This window comes from Rhinatrema bivittatum, chromosome 2 (assembly GCF_901001135.1).
Source record: "Rhinatrema bivittatum chromosome 2, aRhiBiv1.1, whole genome shotgun sequence".
Classification (NCBI taxonomy): Eukaryota; Metazoa; Chordata; class Amphibia; order Gymnophiona; family Rhinatrematidae; genus Rhinatrema; species Rhinatrema bivittatum.
The window spans coordinates 249,238,037-249,251,496 of NC_042616.1; the positions used below are offsets into that span (position 1 = coordinate 249,238,037).

General features: G+C 40.5%; 1 protein-coding gene across 15 annotated transcripts in view; it reads left to right on the forward strand.

The window, feature by feature from the left end:
• Nucleotides 1–13,460, forward strand: part of TCAIM (T cell activation inhibitor, mitochondrial) — a 167,739-nt gene that overhangs the window by 64,236 nt on the left and 90,043 nt on the right. For all 15 annotated transcript variants that reach the window (XR_003854572.1, XR_003854573.1, XR_003854574.1 and 12 more), the window contains 2 exons: nucleotides 3,337–3,472; nucleotides 7,269–7,419. Coding sequence is in view for 12 of the 15 variants with exons in the window: in XM_029589388.1 (XP_029445248.1) it covers nucleotides 3,337–3,472; nucleotides 7,269–7,419 (287 nt within the window). In the remaining 3 variants the exon portion in view is untranslated. The remainder of the gene's footprint in view (nucleotides 1–3,336; nucleotides 3,473–7,268; nucleotides 7,420–13,460) is intronic.

Sequence of the window (13,460 nt, forward strand, 5' to 3'; positions counted from 1 at the left end):
CCTAGCGCCTCCTTTTCCCCGTTTTTACCGTGTCAGCTAATTTAAATACAGAATCGCGCGCACCTGCGAAGGGCCGGTGCGCGCTCTGGGAGAGCGGGCATTCATCCGCTCTCCCGCGGACTTTACTGTATCGGCCCGTATATTAAAAAGACTTATCCAAGTAGAGATCCTTGAGGCACTCCACTGTTTTACCTTTTTCCACTGAGAAAACTGATCATTTATTCCTTCTCTTGCCTCCTATCCCATAACTTTTTAATTTTCCCATGGGGAACTCTGGCAAACACCTTCTGAAAATCAAATTACACTATATCCACCATCTCACGATTATCCATATTTTTAACACTTTTGAAAAAAAATAGTAGCAGATTGATGAGGCAAGACGTTCCATGGGCAAATCCATACTGGCTGTTTACCATTAAACCATGCTTTTCTATAAGTTCAGTGATTTTATTCTTTAGAATAGTTTCTATGATTTATCCCAGGACATCTATGGACTCTCGCCACATTCAAGTCAAGATGGTGCTCCCCTCATCCATACTCTTTCTGGTTAAAGCTCTCACCTACCATAGTGGAAATGATTGTTTTTCTAGAGATACACTGGCTGTTACTTGGGCTATGAAGACAATGTTGGGGTAGATAGTGCTGTATTTGTCACTAAAGAAGCTGTAAGGTGGAACATGTCAGGAGTTTGATATGAAAGCATGATTCCATGTTTAAAGCCACATAGAGCTGTGACATTTGGGTTCCAAAGGAAATGAATATTGAATCTCTGGATTTGTACAGCCTGTGAAACCCGTTTGATCATCATATTCAGTATATTCAGCCGTTACACCTACATGGACTAGAGAATGCTTGGGTGACTATACTCCACAAATGGCATTTATGACTGTTCAAAAACTTTGTTACTCTTGACATTTTGTTGAAGCTTGTAAGATCTTCATCGGTTTGAGAATTCTGTCGAGATGTTGTCACACTGTTACATTTTGAATCATGGTGATTTTGTAACAATAAATGGTAGGTGGATTTGTAAGGAGCTGATAAAAAGTGGGTAATGATGTATTTGGGAGGTGGTTTGGTTTTTTGTTTTGTTTTTTTTTTTTTTATAATTGTTTTTGACTGTGTAGTCTTTTGGACCCTTAACAGTGTCTGTTCTGGGCTTTATATAGATTTGTTTTCATTTTGTTACTGTTTGTGTTATTGTTAGTGTGATCATTTTAAAGTTTTTTGTTTTTTGTTTTTTTTTTAATTAATACAGTGTGAATATTTTGTTGATATGATACCTTTGTAATGTTATGAATATTTCCCATTTCTGAGTAAATGTTTATGATCTATTAGATTAAGGTACATCTTATATTTATTATTATTCTTATACAGTTGTTTACAATTATATGCAAGCATGAGGCTGCCTTCTTAGTGATTTGAAATGTTGTGGGCCAGTCCAAGTGCTCAGTTGGTAAGTGTTGCACACTTGTCATGCAGAAGGTCCCCAGTGCAACCCCTGAGTCGGGTCTTCTGCTCCTCAGGTCATCTGGGAATGCTGCATTAACAGCATTCACAGGCCCCATGGTGGGTGAGTGGGAAAAGAATCATAGTCATTGCTGAATGATACCTAGTGGCCCAATTTAGGGCCTATGGTTGCAGGGCCCTCAGCCCAGTACTGTCACCAGTGACCAGACTTAGATTATTGGGGCAGGGAATATAAAAAAAAAAAAAACCCCAAAACTGGAAAAATCCCCAGCTAGTTGCAAATTCAGATTCATGGAAGCAGATCTAATGTGTCAATGCAAGTTAAATGCCAGTGTAATCTATTGCAAGCAATTGACACACAGTTAACATCACTGTTAACATGCAGAAACTATGTTTTTAGCATTAATGCAAAATCTGTGCTAATAAGGCAAAGAGATGTACAAGTTTGCAAGCTAGCACATTAGCTATTAGTACATCAAAAACGCATGCGCTTTAAAAGGCACAAAATATAATGGAGGCATTAGCAGAAAACTATGAACTGTACCTCAGTACGTAGTTAAGTTATTTTTTTTTGTGTAACATTTCTGCCTGGATGTAACCTGCACAGAGTGGCAGTTACAACCCTAAACACCTTGCTGGATAGACCGGATGAGACAATTTGGTCTTGATGCTGTCATTTACTGTGTATGGCAAAACTTTCTTTATCAAGGATCACTACACCAGGTTCTAATATGCTCTCAGTGTAAAAATCACAACCTAGTGGATACCCTCTATATCTCAACTATTATTGCCGTAATCACACTTATTTATACCAAAACAAAATATTTTTTTAAGGAATGAGTGATGGTGTCATACAATGCTCAACGGGCACTCTCCATGGTGCCACGTGATACTCTTTCTTTTAATCATTAACTCACCACCTCCATCCTATATTTCATTATAAAACCCTTTTTCTTTTTTCTTTTTTTTCTTTTTTTTTAGTGATGAAATATATGACAATAACATTTGGTAATTAATCCAATATATATTTTTTGGTGTACTTTTTTATACTTTTGTGCTCAGTAACCTCTTATATTTCTTCTTCCTGCACACCGCCAGCATTTCCATACTTAACTTGCAATTTTCCCCATTCCTGTTTCAACCTCCGTTTGTTTCTTGTTGCGCGATGACGACTTGTACAAGTTTCGGCAAACTGCCTTCTTTAGGAGTTATTTTCGCAAAAAACATCCGTAATTAATTGATGTAACTCAATCTTAAATTTAAGTATTTACTCTGCAATCTCAGTTAAACGTCCTCAGCGCGTCCTTGTGGCGTCCTCAGCGCATCCTCAGCGCGTCCTTGTGGCGTCCTCAGCGCGTCCTTGTGGCGGTTAAACTCCGACCATTTACTATGTATGGGCAAACTAAGTAGGCCGTATGGTCTTTTCCTGCCATCATGCTTCCGTGTTACATTAACACGCTCACTGTACCCTCATTTACATCTTGTACCAATGGCTCTTAACCTGCATGTTAACGTGCAGTATTGACGCGCTTTTGTACATCAGCCCCTTACCCATGCTTTCCCTTATAGGACCAGCACTCTGCTCCTACGGGGAGGGACAAGAAGAGTATCTATCTTTTGTGAAGAGAGAGCTCTTCCGAAAGACCATCCTGCTCGGTCTCAAAAAAGAAAATAAATGGGAGAGCAGTTTCAAAGCGATACAATTCTCCCTGACCTTGATTGTGCTGTCTTCTCCTTATATCCCCAAGTACTGGACTGTAAATTGTTTTCTTCCTACAGATTAATTTTATGGCTAGTCTTTCCATGAAATGAAAATCTGTAATTACCTTCTAAAACAGTTATTCTCTTTGGTTTTTTTCTTTTGTTTAGGTTGTTTCTGGTGAAGAGATTGGTGCAGCAGGTTCTTCAAGCAAGAGGTTTATCGGGGGCCGATGCTTTCATTGCTTTAAGGCCTTTCTATTTTGCTGTACATCCAGATTTCTTTGGCCAGCATCCCAGGGAAAGAGTATGTGGTTTTTATTTATTTATTTATTTAGTTAATTAGTTTGTATTCGTCGGTGCTGCTTGGTAAATGAAAGTTCTTTAGCTTTCAAGTAAAACCACCATTTTTGTAACAAGTTTCTCTTGGCATAATTTAGCTAACAGGCCTTTGGTTAGGGGAATGCAGCAATAAAGGGATTTATTATGTCCTGTCAAAGTAATAAATACTTCTTCTGGAATAGAGTAAAATGCATCTTCTGTAACCTGTTGTACCTCTATTTCTAGCTGCGCTGTAACTCCCTTGCAAGGATTCAGATGTAAAAGAGTCACTAAGCCAGAGGTGGGGAACCTCCAGACCTTGAGGTCCACAAACTGACTGGATTTTCAGGATATCCTTACTGAATATGTACAAGAGAGTATTGCATGGCCTCAATTGTATATGCAGACCTATCTTAAGCATATTCATTAGGGATATCCTGAAAACCCAAACTTGTTGTAGCCCTCAAGGACTGCAGGTTCTCCTACTCCTGTGGTGTATAGTGATGAAGAAGACTCTTAATCATCAAATCCAGAGCTTTTTATTTTCATTCACTTCAGCCAACAGAAATGTAAGTTTACTCCAGGTCAGACCCAGGAATTAAGTTTCCAGTGTAAGCCTCAAGGACAGACACTTGCAGCTGAACAGCATGTGCTTTTCATGCTGTGCAAAGTGCGCGCTATTCAGCTGCTCAGGAAAAGCAAGAAAACCTGTGACTGGTGCCTTTTCCCAAAGAGCTTACACTAGAAATGGTAACACCCGAGTCTGTGGAGTATAAACTCTCATTTCTGATGGTCAGTGTTATTCTTTTGCCGTGCCCATGTACAACTGCTTCTATCACACTGGGCACAGCAACAGAATAGCATTAAACACCAGAAATAGGAGTTAAATTTTCAATGCTGTGCCAACATAAAGCAATTACAGCTGTTCCTGGCAATATGTGCCCGCACACACAGTGACTTTCACCTCCCCACACCGCTCCGATTCCCACCCTCCAACACAGCCTGCCTACAACACTAATATTCCCCCCCACACACCTTCTCAGTATCTGCCCCTTGAGGAAGTGGGAGATGAGTGAAGAGTGGGAGTCTGTGTATGGGGCACTCCCACCTACCCTCCATTCCGTCTTCTTCCCTTCCTCTATCCTCCCCACTTCTTTCACTCACACCCCCTCTTCCCTTCTCCTTTCCTTCCCACCCCCTTGCCAACGTGGCCTTGCATGCGAGATTGGCATTGTGCATCCTGACTTTGGCACAGTCTCCCGTGCAAGACAATTTGGGTGAGGCATGCCAAGTGGGATGAAAGGGTAAGCTCTCTTGAGAAGGTACCCGCTGCCATACGGATCAGGATACCCAGTGCCAAAGTGGGTACTGTTCGGCTGCAGGTGCCTGCCTTAGAGAGCTTACCTTTTCATTTCACTTGCATGCCTTACCCAAATGGCTTTGCATGTGAAATTGTGCCCAAATCAGGACGCGCACAGTGCCAGTCTCGCCTGCAAGGCCGTTTTTGTCACACTCCTTCCAGCACTTGCCTCTAAGCCTGTTTTGAAAGCATAGTTCTGTACTATTGCGGATTTTCAGAGATTTTTGGGGTGTTTTTTTTTAACTTGCTCTTTTTTTTTTCTTCTTCACTCCTGCTCGATTTTGTATCCCGTTATCTTACTGCATCCCACAGCACCATGAGTTTACACTGTCGGGCCAATACAGTAAAAATCGCAGGAGAGCGGGCAAGCGCCCGCTCTCCTGTGCGCGCGATTCAGAAAAATAATTTATTCAAATTAGGGCCCGCGGTAAAAAGAGGCGGCTGTCAGCGGGTTTGACAGCCGATGTTCAATTTTGCAGGCGTTGGTTCTCAAACCCGCTGACAGCCACGGGTTCGGAAACCAGACGCCGTCAAAATTGAGCGTCCGGTTTTCAAGCCACGGGCCGAATTTACATTTTTTTGGTTTTTTTTTTTTTTTAATTATTTTAAACTTTTGGGACCTCCGACTTAATATCGCCATGATATTAAGTCGGAGGGTGCACAGAAAAGCAGTTTTTACTGCTTTTCTGTGCACTTTCCTGGTGCCAGCAGAAATTAACACCTACCTTTGGGTAGGAGCTAATTTCTGAAAGTAAAAACTGCGGCTTGGCTGCACATTTTACTTTCTGATTCGCGCGGGAATAACTAATAGGGCCATCAATATGCATTTGCCTGTTGAGGGCGCTATTAGTTTCTGGGGGGGGGGGGGTTTCAGAGCACACACTGCAAACCAAAGGATCATAAACATTCTTTTTCTTCTAGGAGGTCGTATGTATTTTGCTTGTACTCTCCAGTAGCCACAGAATTAGGTTAATATCCTTTTGCGCTACATGCTGTTGCAGGACAACGGACCTCAGCTTTATAGTGTTTTTTGGTTATCGACTAATAATTTTTTAATTAGAGAAATACCAGCACAGCAGTTAGACATTTTGGTGCAAGCTTCCCTGATTACTAAGATCCCTTTCAAATGAAATAGCAGGTTTTTTATAATGAATCATTTATTTCCTCTTGCAGCTTATCCTGTTCCTTTTGGGCTTCCAGATCAATTGAAATCTGGCCTAACTGGAATAAGGAGCCATCGTGAGCCCTTGCTTCACAATTAGCCGTTTTAGTCCCCCCTCCTGTCAATCGCAGCAGCTGAGACGCACAGACCATCGTTCCCTCCACGACCTAGCCCAAGAGACGGCCAGTAGGTGATGCTGCTACGCAATGAGCAGGATTCCCTCCATCTTAGGGGCTATGTGCATTATGTCCCGAGGCTCGCCAGACTCTGGGAGCTGGTACAGGGTCCAGAGACTTGCTGCAGCTGAGCCATCAGGCCAGCTCCATTTTTTTTTGTTATTTTGTTGCTGGTTAATGCACTAATCCCTTTCTGTATAGTTTGGCTTACTGTACACTGTGGACTTTATGCAGCAGCATGGGACATGAGAGACTTGTGTTTAATTCCTAAGTCCAGCTGTTTTCTCTTCCCAAGCCAACAGGGAGGTTGCGGAGGTGGCAATTACAACCCCTGAGAGGAAGGGGAGACCCGGCCGTCAACAGCGACATTCTGCAGCCATGCTAAGGGTCCACATGACTGGAGTTCTGGAAGGAGCCTCAGTCTGTGGCCCCTGGCTGAAGGTCCTTGATGTGATGGCTGTGCTGCTCTGGAGAGAGGGATAATTTAAAGTGCTGACAAATTCTGGGCATCTGCTAACCAAGGTTCTTGGAACCTCAGCTTCAGCAGCTGAACTGGAAGCCCAAACAAACAAGAAAAAGCTGCCAAAAAAAAAAGTCCTGTGAGACCAGAACACCTTGTGGAAGCAAGTTTAAGTATTTGGTTGTCCTGGTAGAGTTGATGATTCATAAGGTAGACCAGTCAGCCCCTTGTTTCCCAGTGAGTATCTTTCACTTCGAGGGAAGTGGGGGGGTGAGGTCTATGTGTCAGAAACGGTTGAACTGATTGGAAAGGCCTGACAGAGTTTAGCATTTTCTGGTGCATAAATCCCCACTATCTAGAAGTTGTACTCCAGAATAGACTGTTTGGTTCAGGCCCATACTGCTGCTGAAAAATGCAGTGCTGGGCTGTGCTACCAGCTCTCTCAAAGTAACATGAATGCATGGAGAGCAGAAACATTTTCTAAAACTCAGTGCTGCTGTGTAAGTCTCCCAGCTTTTCTTAGGGCAGGTTCTTTCAGGGCCCAGATTTCTCACAGTAGAGCAACCAGGAAGACACATTGCCCCCAGAAGTCACAGTACCTTACGTTGCTGGTTTCTTTTTCAGGAAGTGAATGAAAATTCTCTTAAGAGATTAAATGGCTATTTGGAAAACCTCCAGAAACCAGGCTTCAGGTCTTTTAAACCAACACAACTTACCTTTTATGTGCGAGAAACAGAGCAGCACTCGGAAAGCCAGGAATCACTCAGCGCCCCAGGTGAGATTTATTGTGGACACACAGAATGATCTCGTGCCATTTGGCTGCAGTTCTTCAAAACTGCCAAATTACATTATCTACACAAAGTGATGAGAAATCAGCGAGAAGATCATTCTTCTAGTGGCAAGCTTTCAAGCAATCTAGCCATGGTAGCAGGCGATATAAAAATAAGAAACGCTGTTAAACTGTTTCACTCTCTATCAATTGCTTCCTGGGCCTATTTGTTGTGCATTGTCAAAGACTTGGGTGCCCTTTTTTGAAGACAAAAATAGTTATCCCTCCCTCCTAAGTCGGCCTTATCCAGGTGGATGTTAACTGCCTGGATGTACACAAGTACTTCTGGCCACAAAGAAATGTAGGGGGAAGGGAAAGGAAGGGGAGCATTTAGAAACTATGCACAGGCAGTAAGTTTTTGAAGAAGCATGTCTACCTGTGCTGCAGTTTTTAAAACCTGTTAAGGAGGCACACATTTTAGCAACATAGAAGCTTAATGTTCAGACCCACAGTACCTGGCTGTCTTGTGTCTGAAAATCTGCAGGCTCAAATGTACAAGGAAAGAAGCAAACGCTGCATTTGCAGTTAGGCAAATTTTTCAAGAGGGTGCCTATTTTTATTTATTTATTTTAATATAGAAAGGGATTTCTACATGGACAGACACACATGCCACAGAAGCAGTGCTAGCCTGATTTTGCAGAATAGTCATCGGGGTGTTTTTTGGCTCTGTTACGTCCAGGAATTTGTTTTTGCTTGTACATTGCCAGTCTTTTCTGCTCTTGAGAATTTATTTGGCTTTCTCATGGTTGTGGAATAAAAGGTGTGCCAGTTCCAATAGGAAATACCGTGGATCAGTCAAATACCAAAATGTGGCAAAAATATGTATTAACAATTAAAACTATATCTGTGGTTAGAATATGTTTGCAACATAAAATGTCCTTTCGTATATTGTATACCATTGTAATGTATAATCATCACCCAATTATATCAAAGTCCAAACCCTAAAGTAGAAGCAACTGTTTGGGGGTTTTTTTTGTTTGGTTTTTTAATTTTTCTTTTTTCAGTTAAGTCATATTGCCACCATTTATGTGGTCATAGTCTTGACAGATCAATATAAAACAAATAATAATAGTAATTCATAAATCTCTCACTGTGCCCAACACAGCTGCATGTCAGCCTGGATGCTGCCTGCATCTCTCATTCACTGTTGAAAAACCCATTGTTAAATAATACTCGATGCACAACATATTACCAGTCTAAACCATTGGGATCGAAAAAACAATGTTGAAACATGAATGAAACAGTTCATAATGGGTCACATAATGTCAAAGGAGCCAATCACAAATGAGACATCAGCTTGCATCCAATAGGAGAAGAAGATACCTCTTTCAAAGTCCTAATATGGAAAATGACATCATAGATAAAAATTCTTCAGACATAAGGGAGAAAATAGATACATTTCTCAAAGTAATGTCTTCCATTCTATATCTAGATTGAATTCTGATGGCTGAACTGTTTGAAGACTTTAGATTAATGCAGTTTCTTCTCTGAAAGTTGTTTGGCAACGTTACCACCTCAAATAATCCAATAGAAGGAAAATCCACACTCCGTATATAATATAGAAAGATAGAGGAGTATAGCAAAAATATACAAGTCCTTATATTTTCATAAAGCTTTGCAGATTTAGTCAAACGAACTCCTGAATCCTTAAAACATTCTTATTTAACATGTTGAGGTGTCCCCTGACATGGACACCGTGTTTTGCTGAGATGGCTGCGTCAGGAGGGACAGAAAAACTGTAGTACATTCACTAAAACCAAAAGAGACTTCATTATAAAATAAGGACATATGCAATAGCATACCTGTTGAAGGTGCATTCATTTCATAAAAGGAGTCCATGCAGAGGTAAACCTGTACCAACAAACTTGAAGATGCCGACAAGGGCGCCATGTATCGCTGAGCCAATCATAGATAGTTACGTGATACTTACATTGACCAATCGGTTCACAGTCAGTGATATCATAGTTTAAAAACCGAAGTGTTACAGTTTGAAATACTAAAACGTCAAAAATGATGTATGCAACAGAAGGCTTTAGAGAACAATCAAATAGTACATACAACAACCAAACAAGCAATAATATAGAAGTATAGGGATGAACTGTCAAATAGTGCATATAGAAGTCAATCAGATGGTAATGTAACAATATAATAAACACACAAAAGCTGTATATTGTCTACAAAAAATGTACCCTCTCAATGTCTAAATTAAGACCAAATGGGCACAAAGTATGGAGTGTAAAAGTCCACTTTTGTTCCCTACGCAACAATTGTTCAGAAACATTTCCACCCATTGATCACAAAAAACTTCAAATCCATTACAGAGTATGAAAAGGATATTCAATGTGATTCTAAAGGAGCTTTCTCCTGCAGGATCCAAATAAATGAACGGTGCTCAATCATGCGTATTTTAATTGGATGTGCCATTTTTCTCACATACAATTTTTGACAGGGGCAAATGACAACATAAATCATGCCTGCAGATAGGCATGTCGTGGTGAAGCGAAGAGCATATTCCGTACCAGTAGACGGATGTGTGAAGAGGATAATGACCAGCGGCGGATTCCCGATGAAGACCGGCCCGGGGATTCGCCTCCCAGGCCGGCCCAGGAGATACCACGTGGTCTACTGAGCGCGGCTCTGTCACGGCCGCGCTCGGCAGACCACATGACTAGCGCGACCGGCCCACCGGGATATGCCCGATCCCCCGATAGGCCAATCCGCCCCTGATAATGACAGGGAATGTGAACGGACCAAACAATGTCCACGCGGACGATACCCCACTGGTGGAACTATCTGAGTGATAGGAACATGTAAATCAGAGTGTACAAGGCAATCCCGAAGGTTTCTACCATAGTAAAAGGAAAAATGTAACGGGCCCTTGAAGACATCAAGCAGGGATTGTATCGGCCAGTGACATTTAATGATAGAACTTATTTGTTTAACATGGACAGAATAAGGCAATACACAAGTAAGGTGATCTGATAACGATCGTACTTGTGATTGAAAAAGTAAGTCACGGTTCACATACAAAGCACGCTTCAATTTGCAATATGGAAATCCTCTTGCTAAAAAGCATGCCATCATATCTTTAGCCTGATGTAAATATTCCTCCTTATATGTACATAAGCGTCTCAGTCCTGGTCCTAGCATTTAAGATCATGCAAGGACAGGGCCCTTCTCATTTGTGGAACAAGATCCTTTGGAAACACCTCCTGAGAGTTACTTGCTCTCTCTATGGTTTACAACTGCAACTTCCCTCGGTTAAGAGTTTCCGTCATGTAAGACTTCAAAATCGTTTTTTTTTCCCCATGACTGTTTCCAAATTATGGAATAGTCTTCCACTGGACATCTTGTGCTGCAATTATCAATCTCTTATCCATAGGTTTGAGTTAACCTTCCCTTAACCACTGATGGTCAAATCTTGATCCACATTGGGTTTCTGGAGTAGCTCTTTTTATTTCCCACTATATTTGTGCTTCTGCCAATTATCCATCCTTGTATGCTGATCTGATTCTTTAAAGTGTGGTTTTTTTTTTCTTGTTTTGCTGGTTCTATAGCTTCTTTCCCTTCATGTGCTGGTGGATTTTCAGTCATTCCCTCTATTTGCCAGAACGATTCTCCAAGCTTAAGGACTGAGATCAGTGATGGTTGTTGACTTTTGTACTTCAGAGCTATTAGAGCATTTGAGTCCATTGATGCCATTAAATATGCCTGAAGTCCTATTATGGTAGCTCTCTATGTGTAATCATTTTAAATAAGAGCCACGTCACCTTCAGCTCTAGGGATGTACAAGCTTGGCATACATTGGTTCTTATAGATTGATGGGTGTGGGGGAGCTTTCTTGTTTTTACATCCAGTTTTTCTTGATATTTAGGGGACCAGTCTACTGTTCCAAAACTGTATGATAGTGCAGGAATTGCAAGCTGATTAATAGCTTGTATCTTATTTTGTGCTGTTTAAAGCCCTTTTCAATATAAGCTTCACTCGCCTATAGTATTCTTTACCGATCTTTTCTCTCTGTACTTTATGCCAAATTTTTCCACCTTTGTCTGCTTCTAGGTATTTATATACACCTTCCTGCCCAAGCTCCTTTATATTGCAATCTTCAGTCAGGGAGATGTTTTTGGTTTTGCTTCATTTCTCTTTAAGGAAAGTTGCCTTAGCACATTTGTCTAGGCCAAATGTCTTCCTGATGTCATCTGAGATTTTCTGCTAAATTAGCATCACAGGAGCCGTAGAGTTTCAAATCATTTACAAATAGTAAGTAAGAGACTATTTATTTGTCTGTTTGTTTATTTACAGCAATTTATAAACTGTCCAATTACGAGACCACTGTTCTAGGCAGTCATTGGTAGGTGATTGGTCGCTCTAATTCCATAACCCAAGGAGTTAATGTACTCAGCATATTTAATGCCAGGCAAAACAAAAAGCGATGACAGGGAATCTCCCTGAAATATTCCTCATTGGATCTTAATATTAGAGATGACACATTGTCCATCCTCATAGTTCAGATGGAGTGCAGTCTGCCACAATTTCATGATGAACTTGATGTTTCAATAAGGGTTCACTTTGTACATTTTAAGGCAGTTTATTATCTAGGAGTGTGGGATGCTATCGGAGGCTTTTTTATACTCTATCCATGCTATACTGAGGTTTCAACTGTTTATTCAGCTTGTCATAATGTTTTTTTATTCAGCATCAGCTGGTCTTTCCTTCCATAAGCTCCTATTTTGTTACCCTTCTGTTCTTTGTAGATACTCTGATGCTCAATTAAGTGTGTCATTACCATGCATTTAGTTTTATCCACATTCAACAAAGCACATGGGCATCATAAAATATAGATCACCTGTTGGAACATACAATTGGAATTGTGCTTCAATGCATAAGTCCGATTGGTGATCAGGATTCCATCTTGATATGGAATCAGAGACATCACTTGGATATGATCTGAAGTTTCATTAAAGAGTTCATAATGATCAAACCCCCAAAGCAGGCAGTATCTAGGTTGAAATTCAGCTGTGTCTGACAGTAAGAGATTTATAGTTTGTGTTTTTTTGGTTTTTTTTTAAGTCTGCATCAAGACTATGACAAGATAACTGGTAACAATATACGACTTTTAATTGAAAAAAGAAAAATTTTCAAAAAAATTGTAGATTGCTTCCAGTGATATGTCATACAGGGTTTAGAATTTTATGCAATTGGGCGATGATTATACATTACAGAGTTATATAATATATAAAAAGATTTTATATTCTAAAGATATTCTAAACACAGATATGAATGCCAAACTTTAATTATTGATATATTTTGTCAAGTTTTGATGTTTGACTGATCCACAGTATTTTCTATTGATTGTATTTGAGGTGGATTTTTTGTTAGTTTGTTCATTCCCCTTCCAAAAGGGCCCCACTTCAGTTTAAAATTGTCTTTCCTCAAGTCACATTCACTTTGTCTGTTCATACCATATGTGTGCTTTGCGTGTATCACGGACCCGAGTTTTGCAGTTCAAAAACACAGATTTTGATGAAATGGGGAAGTACCTGGAGGAAGAACTAGTAGGCTGGGAGAACGAGAGAGATGTGGACCAAACTAAAAGGAGCAATTACCAAGGCAACTAATCTATATTTTGCAAAAGAAAAATGAAACCTAGCTGGTTCTCCCAAGGAGGTGGCTGACAAAATAAAGGCTAAAAGAACAGTGTTCAAGAAACATAAAGGATCCCAAAGGGAGGAGTGCAAAGAAGAATATCTGATAGAACTGAGGAAGACAAAGAAAGTAATCAAGATGGCAAAAAGTCAAGCTGAAGAAAGGATTGCCAAAGAGGTAAAGAGAGGTGACAAAACATTTTTCAGATACATCAGTGAAAGGAGAAAAGTTCAAAGTGGTATAGTGAAATTGAAAGGTGAAAAGGATCAATATATGGAGAGAGACGAAGAAATGGCAGAAATATTAAAAGAATACTTCAGTTCTGTGTTCACTAAAGAAGA